Source organism: Bison bison, unplaced genomic scaffold (assembly GCF_000754665.1).
Source record: "Bison bison bison isolate TAMUID 2011002044 unplaced genomic scaffold, Bison_UMD1.0 scf7180017864348, whole genome shotgun sequence".
Lineage (NCBI taxonomy): Eukaryota > Metazoa > Chordata > Mammalia > Artiodactyla > Bovidae > Bison > Bison bison.
The window spans coordinates 261,860-287,765 of NW_011494920.1; the positions used below are offsets into that span (position 1 = coordinate 261,860).

Here is a 25,906-nt window from a genome sequence, read left to right on the forward strand (position 1 = left end):
ACAGCAGATATGCAGATGACACCACCTTTATGGCAGAAAGTGAAGAGGAACTAAAAAGCCTCTTGATGAAGGTGAAAGAGGAGAGTGAAAAAGTTGGCTTAAAGCTCAACATTCAGAAAATGAAGATCATGGGATCTGGTCCCATCACTCCATGGGAAATAGTTGGGGAAACAGTGGAAACAGGGTCAGACTTTATTTTTTTGGGCTCCAAAATCATGGCAGATGGTGACTGCAGCCATGAAATTAAAAGACGCTTACTCCTTGGAAGGAAAGTTATGGCCAATCTAGATAGCATATTCAAAAGCAGAGACATTACTTCACCAACAAAGGTCCGTCTAGTCAAGGCTATGGTTTTTCCTGTGGTCATGTATGGATGTGAAAGTTGGACTGTGAAGAATGCTGAGTGCCGAAGAATTGATGCTTTTGAACTGTGGTGTTGGAGAAGACTCTTGAGAGTCCCTTGGACTGCAAGGAGATCCAACCAGTCCATTCTGAAGGAGATCAGCCCTGGGATTTCTTTGGAGGGAATGATGCTAAAGCTGAAACTCCAGTACTTTGGCCACCTCATGCGAAGAGTTGACTCATTGGAAAAGACTCTGATGCTGGGAGGGATTGGGGGCAGGAGGAGAAGGGGACGACAGAGGATGAGATGGCTGGATGGCATCACTGACTCTTTGGACGTGAGTCTGAGTGAACTCTGGGAGTTGGTGATGGACAGGTGATGGACCCCATGCTGCGATCCATGGGGTCGAGAAGAGTCGGACACGACTGAGAGACTGAACTGAACTGAACTGAACTGAAGAATTGAGAAGAACATTTAACGGGGAGTCAGAAAATAAAGAATTTATCCCTGTTCTCCCACTAGCTGGGGGTGTGAATTTAACAAAATCTATCCAGGATACCGAACTCTTCACAACCAATTATAGGGTTAAACTACATTAGTGTTAATCTTTAACTATGTCCTGAGGAACACATATTTAAGAAGATGATGATGAATATTCTATAGGTTTTTTGGTAGTTCTACAATAAAATAAAAATGCTATTTTAAATAAAATTAAATAAGTTTAGGTACTGTAGATTATGGCATAGTGGTAAAGAATCTACCTGCCAATGCAGGAGATGCAGGAGACTTGGGTTGATCGCTGGGTCAGGAAGATCCCATGGAGAAGGAAATGGCAACCCACTCCAGTATTCTTGCCTGGAGAATCCCATGGACAGAGGAGCCTGGCGGGCTACAGTCCACGGGGTCGCAGAGTCGGACACGACTGACCACACGTGCTTGAATGCACACACTTAGATTAGGGTTGGCAAACTGTGGCTTGCAGGCTAAACCCAGCCAATTCTGTGTTTGTATAAATACAGTTTCATTAGAATTCAGCCAAGATCATTAATTTACATATTGTTAACGGCTTATTTTGCACTTCAATGGCAGAGTCTAGGAGTTGTGACAGATCACATGGCCTGAAAAATCTGAATTATTTATCTCCAATCCTTTACATAAAATGAATGCTTGCTGAGCTACAGATCTTACAATTTTCAGTGTGATCAAGTGAAGTCCAAAATCATTTGACTATACAATTCTTTCATTGCCCAACAATCATTAGTAGAAAGAATAGTCTTTGGAATACTTTAGATTATTTCCAAGATCCAATTGTTCCCTGATTCTTCAAAACATTTGTTGTTGTTCACTTGCCAAATTGTATCTGACTCTTCGCGACCCCATAGACTGCAGCACAACAGGCCTTCTTTTCCCTTACTATCTTCAAAACACCCAACTAAACAAATGACCCAATCTATCCCACTCAGTCATTCACCATTCAACAAATATTTATAGAGTATAAGCTACGTGCCAGACAATATTTTTGGTTATTGGGGAAAAACGTCAACAAATAGACAAGGAGCCTTGTCCTCATGAAGCTTACGTTTTAATGAGGAGTTACAGCCAAGCAAGGTACTTGGCATATTGTATACTAGACAGTGACAGATGTTAGAACATAGATAGAAACATAAAGCAAGAAGGGGACCAGGGCATTAGAGATCGCAATTGTCAACAGGGTGGTCAAGAAAGGCCTTACTGAGCAAGTGCCATTTGGACAAAGACTTAAAGGAGGTAAGTGTTTTATATGGTGGGAAAAATATAAGGCAGAGGAAACAGCCAAGGGAAAAATTCCTCAGACACAGCTAGAGGTCTGTGTGTGGCAGAGTGAAGCAAGTGATGGAAGGAGGGAAAGACAAAGAGAGGGGAGGAGAGAGAGAAAGAGATAGGAGAGTGGAATCATAAGATCAGAGGTTTTGCCAGATTATAGGGAGCTTTGTAAGAATTTAGAGACATTGTAAGAATTTAGATCGTTACTTTGCAATAAAAACAAAGGGGCTATTGGATGGCTTTAAAGAGAGACATGATCAGATTTTCATCTTTAAAAGGTCACTGCGGCTGCTGTGATCAAAAAGACTATTGAATGAGGTGGAGAGAGGAAACAAGGAGACCCGGAGAAGGTTTTTGCCATCATCTGGAAGCAAGAAAAACAAGGATTTGTACACAGTCATAGCAAAACAGGTGGAGAGAGCTGGTCATACTGGAGAGAGCTGGTCATACATTTTGAAAATAGAGCCAATGACATTTTCTGATGGGCTGAAAACGTGGTGTGAAAAAAAGAGGAGTCAAGGGTGACTCTCAATATTTTCCAAAACAAGAAAAAATTAGAAATGATAAAAACTGAAATGGGGAAGACATTGGGAGGAATAAATTTTTAAGGGCACATAAGGAACAGAGTTTGAGGTGTTGAACCAGATGTATGAGTTCAGGGAAGAGAGCTGGGCTAGGTGTGTGTGTGTATTAGTTGCTTAGTCATGTCCAGCTTTAAGTGACCCCAGGAACTGTAGCCCGGCAGGCTCCTTTGTCCATGGGATTCTCCAGGCAAGAATACTGCCGTGGGTTGCCATTCCCTTCTCCAGGGGATCTTCCCAACCCAAGGATTGAACTCATGTCTCCTTCACTGCAGATGGACTCTATGGAGGTGGATAATGACTGGATGGTATTTAAAGCAATGAGGCTGTTCAACAAGGGAACAGAGTGGACATCTACAGAGGTCAGAAAGGTAATGTGGAATCAATAATGGAGGTTGAAACACAGCAGCCAGTGGACAAGAGTAATCACAGGAAAGTAGGGAGTGGCCTGGAAGACCAGTGATGAAAGAGGGAAAAAATAATCATGTCAAACCTATTACTAGATCACGTAGGATGAGGACAGAGCAGAGTGCTGGCTTTAAGAGAGAGAAATACTGACAAGACGAGTTCCAGTGAAGTGATGTGGACCAAAGGCTGCCTAGAGTTGGTTTAGCAGAAACATGAGAGGAGAAAAACTGAAGACAGTAATCTTTGAATTGCATTTTTGCCTGCTTGGGGGAACATTTTCAACATTCAGGAAGCCCTTCAAAATAACACAATTTTCCCATGTACTGCCAAACCCTTTTCCTCATCTTTTTATATGTCTATGCAATGCCAAACATATGGATAATATGTGAAAAATTCCTCAGCCATCTGAATGTTTCCAAATACACATAAGTTCGAAATAAAAAGCAAAATATTTGGATGACTAACTAGATTTTTCATTTGTATATCTGCATGTCTATGTAGTATCAAGGTTGAGATGTCTGGAAAACAGAAATTATTACTAAATAAATTACATAATAGTAATTTATAGTTCCTATTGGAAGGATTATCATGTGTTAAGAAAATTCTTGAATCTTCTGCCATTTTATATCCTTAAGTTTATTAGAAATGCAAAAACAGCCTATAGTATTCATATTATTCTTTGTGCTTAGGAAACTGAGACACATTAATTCAACTTGACACAATAAATCAAGATCATCTCACACTGAACAGAATCATAATTACAGCTGAGTTGTTTTATATACACATTTCACTTAGGTCAATAAATGTTTGTTAAACAACAAATAAATAAAAGATACTAGAGTTTTACTATTCTGAAAATGTTCACTTCCTTCTACATTCATGTCAAGAGTATTAATGAAATGCAAAACACAGATTTACACTTTGATAGCTAAACGTGTAACATCTTACAAATCTAAGCTGCTGCTGCTGCTGCTAAGTTGCTTCAGTCGTGTCCTACTCTGTGCGACCCCATAGAGGGCAGCCCACTAGGCTCCTCTGTCCCTGGGATTCTCCAGGCAAGAATACTGGAGTGGGTTGCCATTTCCTTCTCCAATGCATGAAAGTGAAAAGTGAAAGTGAAGTCACTCAGTTGTGCCCGACTCTTAGCGACCCCATGGACTGGAGCCTACCAGGCTCCTCCATCCATGGGATTTTCCAGGCAAGAGTACTAGAGTGGGGTGCCATTGCCTTCTCTGCAAATCTAAACTAGTGGGTCTCAAATCTAAGCTAGTGGGTCTCAAATCTTGGGCTTTCCTGGTGGCTCAGATGGTAAAGAATCTTCCTGCAATGCAGGAGACCTGGGTTTGATCCCTGGATTGAGAAGATCCCCTGGAGGAGGGCCTGACAACTCACTCTGGTATTCTTGCCTAGAGAATTCCATGGACAGAAGAGCCTGGCAGGGTGCAGTCCATGGGGCTGCAAAGAGCTGCACACGACTGAGTGACTAACACACACACACACACACACACACACACACTCAAATCTTATTGTTCAATACAGAGGGGGCTTGTTAAAACACAAAATATTGACCCCACAACCCCATACCGATTTGTTTGAAATGATTCTTTCATGGATGAAGTGAGGAGAGGTGCTGAGTGGCAAAGGGTAGATTGTGCTGGTCCACACTGATTAGCTGTCACTATCTGAACCCTTTCCCTTTCTGCTGTTAATAGCAGGTAGCCTCATTTCCCAGGCTACTTCCTGCCCTTTGATTTATAATCAAGTTAGGGCAATAAGGATTGAGAGGGAGATTAAGTAGGAGAAAGAAGCCAGAAATTAGTATATTTCTCTCTATGTCTCTTTCTCTTGCTCTCTCTGGAACTGGTCGTGGCTTCTCCATGACTCCAGCTCGCACAGGGCAACTTCTCTGTCCATGATCCCACCTTCTACTGGACAGTCCCCACCAAGAACCTAGATGGAGGTGGGGAAAGGCAATTTTTCTGCTCTTGGGCCAGCTGACCTAGGTCTCTTCAGGACCTGGGTTAGCTACTGCTAGATTCCTGCTGCTGCTAAGTCGCTTCAGTTGTGTCCAACTCCTAGCGACCCCATGGACTGCAGCCTACCAGGCTGCTCCGCCCATGGGATTTTCCAGGCAAGAGTACTGAGTGGGGTGCCATTGCTAGATTCCTGCTATTGCTAAATGCTGGATGGCAACATCACCCTGGTTAATTTCTCCTCAGTTTCTTCAAGTTTATCTCTAATCTTCCACAGTAAATTCCTAAAATGCTCATTTGCATGACTGGGCTCTGACTAATATGGTTACTAAGAATTTTGCATTATTTTTCAGGTTACCACAGGACAGTCTGGGCTAGCATGTCCTATCAAATTCAGACACCTGTCTAACCATCTACAGGTTAGTCACACCCTGATCTCAGCCTCAACGTTTATAGACAATGGGAAGGAAGCAAAGATGAAAGAGATACTCAGAAAAGGGAGAAAGGTGATGGGGTAAGGGTCTAACAGGGCTTTTTGTCACCCACTGCTGAAACTTAGTTGACAGAACTAAACAGCAGCCTCTGACGTCACTGTTCTGGGAATGCTAAGGGTCTATCCTTGTGTTCGGAAAGGATCTCTCTACATAGATGTGAACCTTTCAGAGGAAGTCTAGTATTACCAGGTGTGGGGAGAAAGGTAATAATTTAGAAATTTACTTTGAAAGCTGAAAAATAGTTAACTTGTATCAGAAAGTTCTTTCACTCAGTAGAAACAATGAAGATTGTTGACTTTTAGTTAGGGATGTGTGTGTGTGTTTGTGTGTGTGTGTGCGTCTGTGTGTGTGCAATCGTTGCATGTGTTTGTTAACACCTTCTGAGATATTTGCTTTACTTCATTTCCTTACTTTATAAATTAAAGTCACTTGCAAAGGCTGCGAAGGACTGGAGCTCAGTTGCATCTGACTTTTTGCGACCCTGTGGACTACACCCTGCCAGGCTCCTCTGTTCATGAGGTTTTTCAGGCAAGAAAATGAGTGGGTTGCCATTTCTTTCTCCAGGGGATCTTCCCAACCCAGGGATCAAACCCACATTTCCCATGCCTCCTGCATTGTAGGCAGGTTCTTTACCAAGGAGCCATCGGGGAAGCCCAAGGACTGGAGGCCAGGCTCAATTTAGGTGGTAGTCTAAGGGCAGAGAGCTCTGAAGAGCAGGGACAAGAAACACCCACCATAGCTTACTCTACGAAGTGAAGGCAACGTGTTCCAACTCATAGTGACAGCAAGCCGTGTTGTGTGCATCAATATACGTTGGTTCCAATTGTAAGCAGTAAGTGGATGAATATTCAGAGGCAGCTTTCTTTGTTTATGGAGTATTGCCTGTCCACCCAGCACACAGAGCTGATGCTGTCAGCATTGATTTCATCACACACTGTCTGGTCTGCAACAGAGCTCATAAAATAACCACTAACTGAAGAAAATATCCATTTAAGCAGCCTTAATTTTCACTGATAAGCAGAGCAAATGTGGTACAACTCTTCTCTCTGATACATGTTCAGTATTCCAAGAACTGATTTATATGTGGCTCCTTGACTTTATCCATTTGTAACACAAGATACCTGTTAGCATGTGACAGGGACTGCTCGCCACACTCCCTGGCTTCCAACAGGAAGCATCCAACAGGGTGATAGGCCAAAGACGTCTGCCAAGGCCTAGGGCTGATTTCTTTCAGGGCACAATATGTGCTATAAACATTGTAGTTAGTCCTTTTTCAGCAATAATCTGAAGTGTATCCATTTGTAAACTCATTTCACACAAAGTACAATTAGGAATGACATCTTAGTGGTTCCAGTCTTTTCCTTTCTTCTAGAAACAAAATCCAATATTATCATTCAGGAAACTATTACTACATATTTGTTCTACAAAAATTATCTTGATTTACTAGAGAGATGTGTTAAGTTTGAAAAACTGGTTAAATTTTCAATGATGATATTTTCTTTTTTTAAAGATATTTTTCTTGATGTAGACCATTTTTAAAGTCTATATTGAATTTGTTACAATATTGCTTCTTTTTTATGTTTTGATTTTTTGACCCCGAGGCATGTGGGGTCTTAATTCCCCAACTAGGGATCAAACCCGCACTCTCTGCGTTGGAGGCTAAGTCTGAACCACTGGACTGCCACAGAAGTCCCTCAATGGCAATACTTTAAAAAGACAAAGTATGAGATGTTAAGGGGTGAGTTGATTCATTCTCTGATCTAACAAAAGCCACTTTTAGATATTCAACACTGTTTTCACAGTCAAGTTTTTATTTATCATTTATTTCTGGGAAATCCTCTCATTTGAAGGTTTTTCTTGTCCCAGTGGAGTCCTATTCCTTTTTTTCTTTTAATATTTCACATTATTTTGAGTTTTAATATCTATAATAATTTTCTAATTTTATCCTTTACTGAACAGTTTTGCTCCTTTAAGTGAGAGGTAAGATAAACTGAAAAACTAAAAACAAAAAATGTTAACTGAAAATATAAATTCAAAGGAACAAAAATCAGTAAATTGCACCTTGTTAACCAAATCTTAGTTCAGCAAAAGTGAGCACTGGAATGCGTGGCATTCTTGCACAGCTTTTATGAATTAGAGTTAAATAGTTAACTATAAATTATTTTAAAGAGCTCGATAAGATAACAAGGAAAACCATGATTGATCTGATTTTGAAAGTTAGTATGGTGGATGTGTGGAGAAGGAAATGGTAACCCACTCCAGTATTCTTGCCTAGAGAATCCCGTATACAGAGCAGTCTGGTGGGCTGCTGTTCATGGGGTCACACAGGGTCAGACACAACTGAAGCGACTTAGCATGCATGCATGCATTGGAGAAGGAAATGGCAACCCACTCCAGTATTCTTGTTTGGAGAATCCCAGGGACTGGGGAGCCTGGTGGGCTGCCGTCTATGGGGTGGCACAGAGTCGGACACGAATGAAGCGACTTAGCAGCAGCAGTAGCAGCAGCAGCATGGTGGATGTGAACAAGATCTTTTATCAAGGCTTTTTCCTCTGAAGCCATCAAAGGACCATGGCAGACCTGATGACATTGGTGGAGCATCAGGGGTATAAAGACCAAGCCAGAACTGCTCTTTGGACTCCTTTTAGACCATTTATACTCAGAACATCAAACTTAAAGAATTATCTGTGACCTTTGGTTAGAATTCTTCAGGTGTTAAAGGGCTTCAGCCAGGCAGGGCAGCTTTCTTTTTCTAAAAACCAGAATACTACTCTTTCCCTTTCACTGAGGGTTCTGACTTTGCATGCTATGGGAGGCCTGTCCGCTGCTCTCCCTCAGGGCCCTTTGCAGGCATTCTGGTCAGTTCCAGAGGCCTCACCACGTGCCCCTCTATAGAACCTCTAGATAGGGTGGTCAAGAGCATGTGTTTACCTGCTTACCCTCGGCAATTCTATCTGTCCTTTATAATATCTGTTTCTCTTAGGAAACCAAATCAAAGAGAAAAAAAGAAAAAATAAGAAAGAGAAACCTTCTCACTCAACTCTTGCTTTTAGCCTACTTTTTCATTTTTCTACTTCGCATTCACTTGAAGTTTCCTAAGGGTGGCTTTTACTGTTTCTTTACTTGTACATCATGAGTTCTCTGCCTGAATGTTTGTGATGTGGTTTCAACCCATGCTTTTATTAAAACTACTCCATCAAATATCATCAAATGCTCTCAACCACCAAATCCAACAACTACTCATTAATCCTCATTCTTCTTCTTTCAACAATACATTCTTATTCCATCTTTGAAGTTCTTTATTCATTTCTTTGGCTGCATAGGGGCTTAGTTTCAGTATGTGTGATCTTTTGTTGTAGCACATCGGCTTCTCTCTAGCTGTGATGCGTGGGCTCAGTAGTTGTCGCTACTGAGGGATCTTAGTTCCTCAACCAGGGATGGAACCTGTGTCCCTTGTATTGCAAGGTAGATTTCTTAACCACTGGGCCACCAGGGAAGCCCCCACAAATGTTATTCTTGCTCACCTTCTCCTAGTTGATATTCTTTTCATTTAGCTACAGTGATGCTCGATGACCCTGAATCTAAGCATTTCTCCATTTTGTTGTGGGTTCCTTAGTCTTCCTTTCCCTATATTACAGATGATCTCCTCCTATCACGTATGTTTTCTCATTTCCTACATGGAATATGTAGAAAATTATTTAAACAATTCCTCTAAAATTAACTATCCATAAAATATTAGTACTATAGTCCCTGGGGTCACAAAGAGTTGGACATGACTTAATGACCAAACAACAACGATCCTGTTCTCTTATTTCTGAAGACAAAGAATGCATAAGCACTTTTCTTTCTCCCCGTGCAGAAGTAAAATCTGTGGCAATTCATGACCCCATGATGAATGTCAGAAATGATCAAAGAGAAACTAACACTTTTTGGACAACAAAAGCAACAAAAACAAAAGTAAATTATTCACAGAAAGGATCAATACTAAAAAAGAGCAACTAGTATTCTGGGAAGAGGGCTTCCCTGGTGGCTCAGACAGTTAAGAATTCACCTGCAATGTGGGAGACCTGGGTTCGATCCCTGGGTTGGGAAGATCCCCTGGAGGAGGGCACGGCAACCCACTCCAGTATTCTTGTCTAGAGAATCCCACGGACAGAGGACCCTGGTAGGCTACAGTCCTTGGGGTCTCAAAGAGTCAGACATGACTGAGTGAAGAGATTTAGAGTTAAGGTACATGATTGCTTGATCATGCCAAGTCTTTAAAGTATAAGCTACTGGGGGCAGAGTCTTTCATCTTTCACCATCCATAGCAATAAGCACAGAGTCTCACACATGATTTGGTCTCGATCAATGTCTGCTAAATTAATTATGAGGCTTACAGCAACCACAGCCAAAAAAATACAGGATGAAATATAACAATATTTTACTTAGCCTCATCACCAACCTAAGATTTGTTCTAAAAAATATTTTGTGCAATTGTTATACTACAGTTGATGAAATATTATATGTAAGGCAGGGATATCAAATACTGTGGAGGTAGTTGACATCAGCTCACTAAAAGCCCTGCCTGATCCCCCTTCTAAGCTCATCAGCTAGAACAGCCTACCCTTAAAGCACTTACACAGGGACCAATAAATGGCAACACTCCAATAGAACTGCATGAAAATATCCTTCTCCTTTGCTTAGGAAAAAAGACAAGAGAAGGGCATTATTATCAAAGAGAGAAATGAGAGATTGGAGAAGATAAATTGACACTTGGTCAGTCCTCATTTAAAGGGAAAACAAAGCATTTCATCTGCTCCTTCCATGAAACTCAGGGGCCTCGAATCATGTGAGATGAGATGGTTACTCTAAATCATTGAGCAGTTTGTGCCAGCGATTTACAGCAGTACTTTATTTTATTTTGCTAACCCACCACTTAAGTGTCTTAATGCTTTTGGTGGGATATGAAAGAGGCCTTGAAAGGTTTCTGAGCTCATCAAACCCATCTGGAAGATTAGAGCCAGAGAGAGAGAAACACTCATACCTGCCCCATGGGAGTTTCCCTAGTTGATCAAAGGGACCAGTGAATATCGCAGGCAGGGCCTGAGGGGAAGTAGCTCCTGATGATTTACTGTGCCTTAGAGTCAAGGCAGCAAGAACAACTGTCTGGAAGCTGCATCACTAAGCCAGGATGGGAAGGGAGAAATCCACAACACAAGGTACCCGGACAGAGCACAGACCGCTCAGCCATCAACAGCTCTGCCTGATACCAACCTCAGATAAATATATATATATATATATACACACACACACACATTCATACCAACCTCAGATAAATATATATATATACACACATACACATTCATACATATAGATGTATACACATACACATGTATGTACACAAATGTATATACACATATACACATGTATGTATCCCATTAGTGGAATACTTGGTAGGTGAAAATGACCTCTCTCTCTCGGCAGATTCATGGGATCTAGAGCTGGGAAGTGCCTGTTACAGAGGAGGAAGCCAAGAATGGGTAATTCCTTTCCTGTAAATCTTTGCGGAAACGTCTATTGGAGCAAGAAATATACATATATATGTAAAAACATACGTATCTAAATGTACATCTATACATACACATATATGTACAGCTCTAGATCCCATAAATCTGCTGAGAGAGACAGAAAGACAGAGACAGAGAGAGAGACAGAGAGAGAGGCTATTCCAAAGTACCAAGCCTTTTACTAATGGTCCTGCAGGTACAAGGAAGATGGAGTTGGAGGATAGTAATTCTTGAATTTGATGATTTCTTCCAAATGAACTTGAGACTTTCAAATAGATTAGTCTATAAATCACCAGACTATGCTGAACACACTGAAAGGAAATGCTGTTCTGTTGTCTGGCATCTTTAACTTTACTCCCCTCCCCACTAATGACTCCTAAGGAGTGTGTGTCCTATTAGTACAGCTGATAGAGCCATCAGGACAGAAGGATTCTGCATGTGTCAACTGCTGAATTGAGACTATCAACTGAACCTACTACATATTTAACAGACTTGGAGAATATTTGGGGAAGAATCAATGTTTTAGACCACAAAACTTAAGTATAAGAAAAGTAAAAGGATGGTAACTGCTTGATTGAAAGGGAAAATATAGGCTAAAATGACTTATTCATTAACTCCTGATATTGCAAAACTAGGGGACATCCCTAAATTAAAAAAAAAAAAAGTCTTTTGGGATAAAAAGGAAAGTTTTTATTTACTAATAGAATTTCACTAGTTAATAAATAATAAAAAACCAGGGTAAGTAAATGATGGATAGGATATCCAAAATGGATGAATAAGTGAAAGTAATATACTTATCCTTTTAACACTACTACAAATTATCCCTTGATTTCACTATGAAAGAAAAATAGTAGATTATATGGATTAGGTATATGATCCCACATCGAAATTTTTTCCTCCTTAACAAATAGCCTAACCTTTATTCCCACTCTTAATAAAACTTTTTGGTTCTTCCTTGAATGGAGTGCAATCCAGTGATGCTTTGGCTTCTGCATGAGGAATAATTATTGATTATTTGAGGAATAATCATAATTATTTCTGCATGAGGAATAATCCTATGTATGTCAGCATAATTTCATAGATATGGTTCAGACTTTTGTTATGAAAAATAACCACAGGCATGTCACACCTTCATTCTGTGCCAAATCTATGTAGCACTGTCTCAAAAATATGTTGACATAACAGGAAACAAAATATCAGAAAAATTCAGCATGTTAAGATAATTTATTTCAACTAATGAAATAAAACTGATTTGATGCAAAAGTCCAGCCTGTTTTCAAGGATGAGATATTTTTATATGTTTCTAAAACTGTTATTTTAATTAGCAATACATTATATGAGATCTCATGTTCTTCAAATTTTTAAAACTTACACTCCCATGGAGAGTTTAAATGACCTGAATGTAGGGATCACTTTGTATTTCCTATCTGAGAAACATTTCAACAATTATACATTTATACATATTTCTTTTTTGGAGTGCATAATTGTTTATGTATGTAGTATTGAAATCGTTCAAAGACTTTATCAACAACCTACTTTTTAATATAACGTGTGTTTTGAGTAGAGATGGTATAGCATTGGTTCTGAAACATTAGTATGGATCAGAAATCATCCGGAAGCCTTATTAAAACAGACTGCAGGGCAAGTGCAATAGATCTGCAGCGGGGCCTGAGTATTTGCATTGATAACAAATTTCCAGGTAATACAGATGCTGCAGGTACAAGGATCTCACTTTGAAAGGACCCTTATAAATAGAAAACAAGTTGTCTCTAAAAATTCTGGGAATTACTTCTAAATTACAAGTAACTGCGAGAGAATTATCCAGCAACATCCAAGTTATAATAAACTTTTCCCATTAATTACTAAAGCAAGATAGTTTTGTTTATATTATTAACCTTCCAAGTAATTTACAAATCTGAAATTCATAAGTATGCTGACTGCCAAAGAATCCCTCTGCACTTAATTTCATTTTGGCATTAAAAATATTTTATGTGAAATAAAACATAAAAACAGCAGTAAAATTCTCTAATGATACATACATGGATATGCTTATGCCACTGCAATATTCTGAAGTAAAATCAGTGCGTTATAAAGAGGCCTAAATACTCTGCTACCTAAGCTATTTCAAACTAAGTATTAGAATACAGATCAGTCAAATTGCCAGCAGATAGATGACAGGCAGACTTTAACTACAGCTTTTGGTAACGATATTTTCTACTTTATTAAAACCTAGTTTCTTATTGTGACTATTTAAGTATCTCAACTTACTTATGTACAGTATTTATGGAAGAGCTCCAAACACACTCTTGAATCTGTGACTTTGGATCGCTCAAGTACGTGCTTAATTTTGTGGGGAAAAAAAGGTGGCAGTACTGAACCGTGGCCCAAAACAAAACAGAAAACAAAATGTAAAACACATTTCTATAGGCTTATACCCCAACACGTTCACATAAATATTGCAATCAGTTCAGTTCAGTTCAGTCGCTCAGTCGTTTCCGACTCTTTGCGACCCCATGAATCGCAGCACACCAGGCCTCCCTGTCCATCAACAACTCCCGGAGTTCACTCAGACTCACGTCCATCGAGTCGGTGATGCCATCCAGCCATCTCATCCTCTGGCGTCCCCTTCTCCTCCCGCCCCCAATCCCTCCCAGCATCAGAGTCTTTTCCAATGAGTCAACTCTTCGCATGAGGTGGCCAAAGTACTGGAGTTTCAGCTTTAGCATCATTCCTTCCAAAGAAATCCCAGGGCTGATCTCCTTCAGAATGGACCGGTTGGAAATATTGCAATAAGTATGTTCAATAATTTGTGCCTTAATTTATATCATTTTTAATTAGTTGTAAAATTTATGTTCTGATTTATATAATAGGAATATATATAAACATACACACACACAGATCCTGATGCTGGGAAAGATAGAAGGCAGGAGGAGAAGGGGACAACAGAGGATGAGATGGTTGGATGGCATCACCGACTCAAAGGACATGAGTTTGAGCAAGCTCCAGGAGATGGTGAAGGACAGGGAAGCCTGGTGTGCTGCAGTCCATGGGCTTGAAAAGAGTTGGACATGACTGAGCAACTGAAGAACAACACACACACATGTAAATGCTAGAGATATATCTGATGTAGACTATAAATCAGAAACCTAAATCTGTATTAAAGTCTTTCATTAAATGTCATTCTAACATTAAAGTTAAGAATGTACAAAATTTCTGTTGGATTCAGTTGAGATTTCTAATTATGAATTCCTTATTTTTAACTTCTGGCACTTTCCCAGGGCACCGAAATTAATGTCCTAATATGAGCAGCAGGACACACTTGAATGCAATCAGAACAACGAGGCAGGTGTCTGCGAGGCCACCTTGGCAATCAGTCTCTGGCGCAAACAATTTCAAAATCACTCTCACATTCCCACCCCGTGCTTTTTCCTTCCATTGACCTTTATGTCTGTCCTCTCCCAAAGAATTATTAATCAAGAAATTATTATTGTTGTGGGTTTTTTTTTTTTTTTTTGGTAACTTGCATACTTACAATCAGGAGGCATCTTTTCCATAAATACTGTGTAATACTCTTTAAGGAGTTCAAAATTTTCCTGATTAATACTTTCTTGCAAAGAGACATCTCCAAACCTAAATATAGAAAAAAGAGAATAATTATGGTTTATAAAACAGGACCCCAAAGTAACTTTTTTATCTTTCTTTTTTAAATAGATGGTAACAGTTTTGCAAGGGAGGAGTCTGTTTTTTGACACAACATTGCATAATGGTGATTTTTAACATATTCCAGTTTCCACTGGCCCTGATTCCACCAATCTTTTTTGACATACCAAAGTATTCTTAGAATCATCATATGCGAACCTGAATGACATAAATCTAAAACACTAACCCCATGCCTCTGCATAACTGAGACTCTGTCCAAGTTAGTTTCTCCATCTCTGCAGGGCTGTATCTCTAAAGACACAAAACCTCTTCCCTCTCTTTCTATTCTTCCAATCTTCCTCTTCACCAGTGATAGCTTGAGGAGAGGTCCAGAAGACCAGGACCGGATACTGAGCTGCATATAGCCTTAAACACACTGCTACAGGCGCACGGAGGGCCCCCCACTCTCCCAGGGACTAGCTCACTTCTGTAAACTATTTTTTTCTGTCCACACCATGAAGGATGCCAGCCTCTGTACTGGTGCTCTTCTGCTATCTTCTCAAGAGGACTATAAACGTAGTGGTTTTTTAGTTTAGTTAAAAAACAACAGTAAATGATTAAAACATTCTTATCAATCATGGCAAAGAACACAGTAGCTAACTATGGGGGTAGGAGATATATGGAGAAGGCGATAGCAACCCACACCAGTACTCTTGCCTGGGAAATCCCATGGACGGAGGAGCCTGGTGGGCTGCAGTCCATGGGGTCGCGAAGAGTCGGACACGACTGAGTGACTTCCCTTTCACTTTTCACTTTCACGCATTGGAGAAGGAAATGGCAACCCACTCCAGTGTTCTTGCCTGGAGAATCCCAGGGACGGGGGAGCCTGGTGGGCTGCCGTCTATGGGGTCGCACAGAGTCGGACACGACTGAAGCGACTTAGTAGCAGCAGCAGGAGATATATAGAGACTAAATTATAGATAAGGAAGCATTTTAAATACTCTCCAAAAGTTTAACTTTGGGGAGCTTTTTCAGCCAGGCTTTATAGCAAGGCAGTAACTTCTTTCTGTAAGAAGTTTTAGAGAATCTTTTAAAAATGTATTTTGTGAACCTTAACTCTTATCTGTTTTTGATAATCTCTACATGTGAACCATATGAGATGCTAAAGTTAATTCCTTTACCTGCTAAAAAATGGTTTGTTACAATTACTTATGAAATCACATAAAATCATCTGTCATTTAACTGAGCAAACTATTATGAAAGGATGTGTTGGCATCCTCCAATAACAATTATTTTAGTAAATAAAACAAAGGAAAGGATAACATGTTTTAGGTCCAGAAAATTTTGCCACAATTAGTAGAGTTTACAATGGTGAAATACATGTGAGCATAAAACAATTCTAAAATTTGATACACACACATAGGTATTCGGAAACATGAAGAAAGCTAACCCATGTGAATATTTTGGTATTGACACCAATATTTTCCTTATTATTTTACAACATTTAAATTTGATATGAGCCAGGAATCCTTAAATATTGTCTATCCTTAATCCTTAAATTCTTATTTAAATTAAATAAGATTAAATTCTTAAATTTAAATCCTTAAATTCTATCAAGGAATTTAGTATGGATGAAAGGAAAATGTTACCCATGAATCCAGTGTCTATGTACATGTGGAATTACTCAGCATATTCATAACAATTAAAAAAAAAAAAAGAACCGATCTTATATCGGAACCCCTTACCTCTCAGCAAGAGTCTGCTGTTCATTGATTCCAACGTTAAAAAGTACTGGATGCACATGAAGCAACTGTCCTTCTTTAATCTGCAGAGGCAGTGACTCAAACACCCTTGCTGGAACCTTCACCTCTACCACATAGTGCTCACTGGAGAGAGATGGGGACAGAGAGACGCAGCTCTGCTTTATTCCACTCAATTGTATTACTATAGAGTCATTGAAAAGAAACAACAGAACAGCTGGAATAAAGCACTGATTAAGGTTTTTGGCTGCTGTTTGCTTATTTGCTATTATTAATTCATTTGATAATCATTTCATTCACTTCACTATTAAATTACTTGGCATAAAGAAGTGTTTACATTTACTTCTATTACTTTGAGTTGTTTTAGGAAACGAAGAACATTTAGTGCATATTCATATACCATGTGCATAAGACCATCAATATTTGTTTTCTTGATTTAATTATTTTAAAACCAAGTCTCAGTGATAAGAAAAGCAATTAAATGATGGATTTTCAATAAAGTGAAACTAATGAATGAAATCATTTATAACATTCTTAGCATAGCCTAATTGTTATTATTGATGAACCCCCCTGTTTGTGATGGCCTGATGGAGATGCAATAGTTTTATTACTTAAGATGTAACCTTTGGTGATTCCTGATCATTTCTCCACATTATCATGGGAGTATTTTTTCATTGGAAATTTCTATTAAAAATTACCCCTAATGTTTAGTGTTGAAGATTTAAGTTAGGATTCACAAAATAAGGTCAAGAAGAATAGATGCTTATATATTCTGAAATGTAGTATCTTTTGATCCAGTGTGAACTGAGCAAAGAAATGTCAAGTTTCACCTGGAATTAAGGAAAGTCCGTGTGTTTCCTGAACCATACAGAGTGCTAGTGTTGTAATACATATATGGTGTAAGGAAGAACAGGAGAATCGGCGGGTCTCTATGAAAATCTTTTCAGTTTCTCTAGTATAATAATACTGATGCTTACTCTGAATCCTTGACTGCCAGAGTTTTTCACCTCAGCTTTGAACGAGAGAACTGGGAAATACCATCCATCCAGCAAGCAGGGATGTTAGCACTACCCTCAGATGGATGGACACTTTATTTTTCTTTTTAAAATTGCTTTCAGTGTCCTTTACAATAGACTGGCTAACAGACAGCTGATATTTACTTATTTCGAAATTTTCTGGAATATGAGAAGATTCAGTTGGTAAAGTCTGCTCTGCTTTTAAAGATTGTTCTGAAGGTGAAACATTATACACTTTATGATAGCTTTTTTTAAAAAATTGAAGCATACTTGATTTACAATGTTGTGTTAGTTTCAGATGTATAGCAAAGTGATACAGTTATATGCACACACATCTTTTCAGATTCTTTTCCATTATAGGTTATTACAAAGTATTGAATATAGTTCACTGTACTATTAAGTAGGTCCTTGTTTATCTATTTTAAACATAATATTGTGTACCTGCTAATCCCATACTCCTAATTTATCCCCCCATTCTCCTTTGGTGTGGTAGCCATTCCCTTCTCCAGGGGATCTTCCCAACCCAGGGATTGAATCTGGGTCTCCTGCATTTCAGGCAGATTCTTTATCATCTGAGCCACCAGGGAAACCCCAAGAATACTGGAGTGGGAAGCCACTTGCCCTGGTGGGTCAGATGGTAGAGAATCTGCCTGAAATGCAGGAGACATGGGTTCAATTCCTGTGCCAGGAAGATCGCCTAGAGAAGGCAATGGCAACCCACTCCAGTATTCTTGCCTAGAGAACTCCATGGACAGAGGAGCCTGGTGGGCTACAGTCCATGGGGTCACAAAAAGTCGAACACGACTGAGCTACTAACACTTTCACTTTCCCCTTTAGTAACCATGTTTGTTTTCTATTTATGCTTTTTAAATAAGTACATTTGTATTATTTTTTTGATCCTGCATATAGTGATATCATATGCCACTTGTCTTTGTATGACTTGTTTCACTTAGTATGATAATCTCTAGGTCCATCTGTGCCGCTTCCAGTGGCATTATTTCATTCTCTTTTATAGCTGAATCGTATTCCATTTTATACATATGTGTGTATATATGTATATACATACACACATCAATCTTCTTTATACATTCATCTGTCATTGGGCATGTAAGTTGCTTCCATGTCTTGGTTTTTGTAAATAGTGCTGCTATGAACATCAGGGTATATGAATCTTTTTGAATTACAGTTTTTGTTTTTCCTAGGAATGGGATTGTTGGATCATATGTTAACTTTATTTTTAGTTTTTAAGAAACCTTCATACCACTTTCCAATTAACGTTCCCACCAATAGTGTAGGAGGGTTCCCATTTCGCCACAAACCTCTCCAGTGTTTACTATTTTTAGTTTTTGATGGTGGCCGTTCTGACTGGTGTGAGGGGATACCTCTTGGTAGTTTTGATTTGCATTTCTCTAATAATTAGCGATTAAGGTGAAGGACAGGGAAGCCTGGCATGCTGCAGTCCATGGGGTCGCAAAGAGTTGGACACAACTGAGTGACTGAACAACAAAATAATTAGCAATGTTGAACATCTTTTCATGTGCCTGTTGGCCAAATGTATGCTTCTTTGGAGAAATGCCTATTTAGGTCTATTGCGCATTTTTTTTTTTTTTGATCAGGTTATTTGTGAGTGTGTTTTATATTGAGCTGCATAAGCTGTTTGTATATTTTGGAAATTAATCCCCTGTCAGTTGCATCATTTTCTCCCATCCCATTGGTAGTCTTTTTGTTTTGTTTATGGTTTCCTTTGCTGAGTAAAGGCTTTTGAGTTTAATTAGGTCCCATTTGTTTATTTTTGCTTTTATTTCCATTGCACTCAGAGACGGATCCAAAAAACATTGCTGCGATTTATGTCGGAGTGTTCTGCCTATGTTTTGTCACTCCATTAAAATATAATTGACATAAGCTCATTGTTTTAAGTACATAATTCAGAGTTTTAGCAAAGTTATAGAGTTGTGCAATCTCAACCATAATTCACTTTCAGAACATTTCCACTGCCTTAAAAAATCTCCTTTGACTGTTTGCATTCAAACCCCAACCCCAAAGTCAGCCCCAGGAAACAACTGATCTTTTTCTATATCTCTACAGATTTTACTTTTCTACATGTTTCATATAAAAAGAATCATGCAACATATAGTCTGTCGTGTCTGGCTTTTCTCATTTAGCATCATTTTTCAGTCATGTGTGTCATAGCCTGTGTTAGTAGCCTGCTGAATAGTGTCCTGTTGTTTGGAATACCACATTTTGTCTGTGCATTCAAGTTGATGAACACTTGATTACTTCATGATTTTGGCTACCTGTGTTCTGAAAAATACTACTAGTTTTGTGTGGACATTTCCTCTTGGGAATATACTGGTGAGTCATGTAGCAATTTTAGGTTAACTTTTTCAGCAACTGCCAAATTGTTTCCAAAGTGATAGGACCACCAATAATGAATGAGGATTCCAGCTCCATGAACACGGGCTGTCCTTTCATTTACTGGATCATATTAACTTCTCGAAGCATTATTTTGTGTGTTCTGTTTCCAACTCTTCATGAAAGTTGGTCAGTCATGTCCACCTCTTTGCAACCCCACGGACTATAAAGTCCGTGCAATTCTCCAGGCTAGAGTAATGGAGTGGGTAGCCTTTCCCTTCTCCAGGGGGATCTTTCCAACCCAGAGATTGAACCCAGGTCTCCTGCACTGCAGGCAGATTTTTTACCAGCTGAGCCACAAGGGAAGCCTAAGAATACTGGAGGAGGTAGCCTATCCCTCCTCCAATGGATCTTCCCGACCCAGGAATCGAACCAGGGTCTCCTGCATTGCAGACGGATTCTTTACCAACTTAGCCATCAGGTGTGGTGTACGTGCTCAGTCGTGTCCGACTCCCCAAAACCCCATGGACCGCAACCCACCAGGCTCCCCTGTCCATGGGATTTTCCAGGCAAGAATACTGGAGTGGGTTTCCATTTCTTAGAGTGCTTTATTAAATTTAGTCTGATGTAGTTATTCTATTTGGTGCTATTGTGAGTGGTTATCTAGTCACCATTGTTTCTAACAACTTTTCAAGAGTGTGCTTTATTCTTTTTCTTGTCTGGTCCAAACCCAGTCAGCCCCCTCTAGCAGGAGACTGCCGGATTTTATGACCTGCTTTGCCCTCACAAAACTGTGCTGACAGAGCCGGGAATGATGGGAGCAACTCGGCAAAAATGCCATATACTCCTACTGACTTATCCAATGTACACCAGTTTTTCACGAATAAGTACTTCTAAATTTGTGCACAAATTTAGTTCTTAGTCGTAAGATGGTTGCTTTAGAAAATTCTGTCCAATTATGATGTCGCTTTCTGGAGAAAAAAATTGCCAAGCTGCTCATTTTGCCATTCCAGTTTCATTCCCATCCATATGATAGCTTTTGAATTTAGATACAGTCTAAAGAACTCCCTCAGAAAAAAACATCTGCACTCTGCCTAGAGCAAATGGCCTGGTAAGCTTCGGTTATAAACTGTGATAAAAGTATCCATTTCCCACCTTTGCTAATAATCTTCATAGTAATACAGGGTGGCACTGTTTTCCAGGCATGTATATGAGCAATTTTATTCCCTTTCCTTCCAATGAATGGCAAATTAAGCATTAGGCTGCGTTTGACATACTTAGTTTTAAAGGGATGTGTTTTTCCTTTATATATAAGACTTACCTTTCAATCAACCATGGATTTCTGGGCATTCTTTACACAAATGTTTAAATAATTATATGCTTATTATAGAAAGAAAACAAGTTTAGTTTGAATTTTTATATTTCATACCTAAGTGTCTTCATCTCTCTCTGGCATGAAAAGGGCTCTCTTTAGAAAATTCATTTTTTTTTCACTCTGATTTGAGAAAACTTCAAATTTCAAATATCTTCGTGCAGCATTTAAAAGTGCTAATGCCAGAATGGTTAAAATTTCAAGGACTTCTGACTGAAATAATGTATCCATAGGATGTAATTCTTCTATTGGAGGTCTATTCTACACACCATCATTTTTCTTAATTATTTGATATTTTTCCCATCGTAAAATGACCTTCAAAGCTATTTATTTAAAACTGTTCTTGGAAATCTCAGTCTGACAGTGAATTGTCAAAAATAATTAAGAAAAATGGTGGCATATGCCCCTGACATAGAAATACATCTTTTCTAAAATGTTGCTGCTTTTAGCAGAATTTAATATCATCTCAAGAATTATGACACTATTAAGCAAATGATTCCAGCAAAAGTAAAAACATCCAGAGCTTTAGACTAGATAGTAATAAAAAGAAAAATGTTTTTTCTCATGCTTGCTATTACTTTGAATTCCTTACATTTCACGGGGGAGCATTATCCTATTTATTTCACTATAGTGCAATTTATAAACATCCATGAAACTTCTAGGAGTTTTTCAGTATCTTCCTCTGTCATGTTACCTACATTTATTTCTCATTCAAAAAAGGAAAAGAGAACAAAAGAAACATTTCCAAGCCAAATCTCCATTCTCCTTGACTCTGTTGTCAGGGGTTAGTAAAAAATATCTAACAAAGCTTGGTGTTTAGGAAATGGGCACCACTTACCGCCTTCCTGTTATAACTGGCAAGACATCATTGGATGTGGCTTCAATTATTTTAAATGCGACTTTTTTCAAATCCGAAATACCAACGGCCATGTCCTCCAGCATTCCAATTTCCTCACCTAAGCAGGGGCAAAGGAACCTAGTTACAAATACACTATTTGAAGAGAATGTCACTTTGTACTCCGCCTCCCTGCTAGAATTTGTTCTAACAATTTAGTGAATGAGTTCCTGAATGCAGTGAATCCATTCTAAGGACATTTGCCTGAGTCTGAAGGTTTTCATCAGTGAAATCAGAACCGTGTCAATAGACTCCAGCTGTCCATATACCTTTTGAAGGGAGGAAGGAGGTATACCTTTCCTGAAAGGCTAGAGAGAAGCTTTAATTCTTTGATGACACAAAGTATTGTGCAAATCTTTCTCCCTTGGCAGGACTGACATTTGATTTCTAGAAAATAGAAACGGTTGCATTGAAGATCACTGACCTAAGCTCATGCTAGCTTTATATTTAATACCCTGAAAAAATAAAGCCTAACGAGGAGGTAATTAAGAATAAGTCCTGTGCAAAAGAAATATAATGTGAGCCACATACATACTTTTAAATATCCTAGAAGTCAGATTTTTAGAGTAAAATTTTAAAGGTGAAATTACCTTTAATACTGTTTTCCTTTAGCCCAATATATCCCAAACAGCATTTCAGCTGTAAATCAATATACAATGATTAATTCTTCATTAATTATTAATATAAAACTGTTTTCCACTAGTTTTTGAAGTCTGGTGGGCATGTCGAGGACTTATTGATCTGGCCTAGATATGTTTCAAGGGCTCAATTGCCACACCAACCTATGTATTGAACAGGGCAGTTCTAGACATTAGAGACTTGGGAACTTTAAAAATCCAGTCATTGAAACTAGGTTGGCAAAGCTTTTTATATTTAAAAAGCCAGATGGTTGCTCAGGACTCCACTGTGAAGTAATCTATAATTCCATTTTCAAAACATAATGAGGTTAAAAGCACAGTGACAAGGAGAATGAATATAACGAACTGAAAGTTATATTCTTTCTCTAATGCTTGATGCAAGAAAGGTTGATCTCTTATTTTTATGTTTAACTGAAGAATCTATGGATCACATAGCCTTATGAATAGGGATATTATTTTAACATGGACCAAAGCAATACTCACTGTATGTGCTCAGCAGTCCTTCATATTGTACTATCAATCCCACCGTGTGAAGCTGCTCAAGGAAGCCAGGGTCATACAGACTTGTGTGCAATTTGATGATAAAACCACAAACCAATCCAGCAAGCTAAAAAAAGAAAAAAGAAAAGAAAAACACTGAAGAAATTCCTGGGGTCAGTGAGCTTTAATTTAAAAATATTTAAGACTTTTGAGACATCACAGACTTCATTAGAAACTTCCAAGTATGTGTAACAAAATTGTAACTATTTATATATCCATTTTGAAACCACGGATGTCTAAACCCATGCTGCAGGACAGTTTGGGAAAGGCAGCACTGTGAAAAGGGAAAGACCAGGCAGTAAAATCATAAAAAGTCACTTACCACTTCCAAGACTTTCTCACATATTTTTGCACATGAAGAATAGAGATAATAGTTCTCATTCCACAGAGTCATTGAAAGAACATAGTGGAGAGATTTGTGTAAGGCAGAGCAAAGTGCTTGACACTTCGCTCCATTTACTACTGGGTCATCCATGAAATCATAGGGGACAAGGGATATTTTGGTTAAATTATTCCCTTTATCTGGATGGTTTACAAAGACAGACTTCTGTCTCTTTCCCTCCAGGTGTGTGTCTGCAAAACTCAGTCATGGGTGCAGACAGGAGGGGAGTGGGAGCACGGCTATTCTGACGGAGGCCAACCTTGTCGCCACGGGCTAGGGTGGGGTGTAGCAACGGAGGTGATACTGCCCAGCCTTCATCCAAGACTATGGCCTGGCAAACTTCTATATAAACGACAAAAACAAAAAGCGACAACAAAACAGACTATTCTAAGGCCCTGTCCAGGAATTCATGAGGGAGCTGTAGAAATAAGGGTTGCAAACAGATCCCTTTTGCCAGTCCTGGCTACTCTCTGCACAGCGCATGGTGCAGAAACCCCAGGAATAATATGAGGCCAGGACAAGGGACTCTTTCCTTCAAAGACTCTGTGCCCTGTGAAACAATGGACATTTTAGGGACTTGGCCACCTTTTTGCAGAAATAAATATTTAAGGTCTCACACACTGTTTCTATTCAGCTAGGTATCTATTATGAATAAGAAAAGCTGGGTATCAATACCTTAAGAAAAGGATCCTCTTAAAAAGCGAACTACTAGACTTTCCTGGTGGTCCAATGATTAAGACTCCAAGCTTCCAATGCATGGGGCATGGGTTCAATCCCTGGTCATGGAACCAGGATCCCACAGGCCAGGTGGTATGTATGGCCAAAAAAAATAAAATAAGCAGACTATCATAAGAAGATCTCTTTCCTCACTGAGGATACTATCTGACAGCCCATCAGTGCGCTGGGCTCAAAAAACAAGAGGCACCTACTGCTTGGCTGAAGACGATGTCTCTTCTCAACGTCAGCATCAAACACTGGGGCAGGCTGTAGGCGAGCTCCTGGAGGAGCACGAAGGTCAGGGACTGCTTAGCTCGATTCACCACTTCTCCCATGCAGTCCTTCAGGGTAAGGATGAGGGGATACAACTGCTCATACCAGTCTTCTGTGGGGTGGACAGAGCATAAGAAGAGTGGGATAGATAGATTAAAGAAGGTCTTGGAGGATAGAACCAATTTATTTATTTTCAGTGACGTTCTACACCATACTTAGAAGTTACAAAGATAAAAGATTTCCAATCCCAATCTTTCCTCTGAACTCCTGATGTCTATAACCAGCCACCCATTGGACTCTCCACTTGGATCCTATCTCACTCATTTATAGAAGAACTCCTCTTCCTCTCTGCTCATCTCTAATCTGGGCATTGCCTGGATCTTGGTGGATGATGCCACCAAACTCTTCCCCTGCTGGAAACATGTTTTCCTGGACTCCTTCTATAGTCTTCACACTTACTGGGTAATGAAATTAGTTCTACCATCATAATAGGGCTTCCCTGTGGCTCAGATGGTAAAGAATCTGCTGCAATGCAGGAGACCCAGGTTCTATCTCTGGGTCAAGATGTTCCCCCAGAGAAGGGAATGGCTACCGCCTCCAGTATTCTTGCCTGGAGAATTCCATGGACAGAGGAGCCTGGTGAACTACAGTCTAGGGGTTTCAAAGACCCATCAAACACTCATCTTCCTTTTGCCCTCTCCCATCATCAGTTATCCGTTTCCCATGGACTGCTTTCTATCCTGCTCTGTGAGTGACTCCTCTTCCTCCAGGCATATCTTTCTCCAATCTTTTCTCAACAGAGTTGCTACAGAGATCTTTCTAATCAATTTGAATTCCATCACTCACTCTTTCATTTCCTTACTATTTTAAAGACACCAAAGCATTCAGAACAAAGTCCCAAAGCATGACAGACCCTGCATTATCTGATCTCTGCCTATGTGTCCAGTCTCATCTCTCAGAGCTTTTTCATCTGTAGCCTTGAGTCCCAGGAGAGCTGAACAGACAAATTTCCCCACACCTGTTCTGCTGTCTCATCTCAGTGTCTCTGCAAATCCTATCTGCAGTCCTGGAGCATTCTTCCCTTGCTTATCTTCCTGACAAATACTTTATCTTCTCTGCAGACTCAATTCAGAGTTTCTCTCTTCCAGGAAGTCTTCTTGATTTCCCCCCT

At 39.4% G+C, this 25,906-nt stretch overlaps 1 protein-coding gene across 2 annotated transcripts in view; it reads right to left on the bottom strand.

The window, feature by feature from the left end:
* The window catches only part of INPP4B (inositol polyphosphate-4-phosphatase, type II, 105kDa), a 717,001-nt gene that overhangs the window by 73,390 nt on the left and 617,705 nt on the right, over nucleotides 1–25,906 (bottom strand). For both annotated transcript variants that reach the window (XM_010854712.1, XM_010854713.1), the window contains 5 exons: nucleotides 24,675–24,847; nucleotides 23,307–23,430; nucleotides 22,129–22,246; nucleotides 16,536–16,676; nucleotides 14,684–14,781 (listed from right to left, as the gene is read on the bottom strand). In XM_010854712.1, the coding sequence (XP_010853014.1) occupies nucleotides 14,684–14,781; nucleotides 16,536–16,676; nucleotides 22,129–22,246; nucleotides 23,307–23,430; nucleotides 24,675–24,847 (654 nt within the window). The remainder of the gene's footprint in view (nucleotides 1–14,683; nucleotides 14,782–16,535; nucleotides 16,677–22,128; nucleotides 22,247–23,306; nucleotides 23,431–24,674; nucleotides 24,848–25,906) is intronic.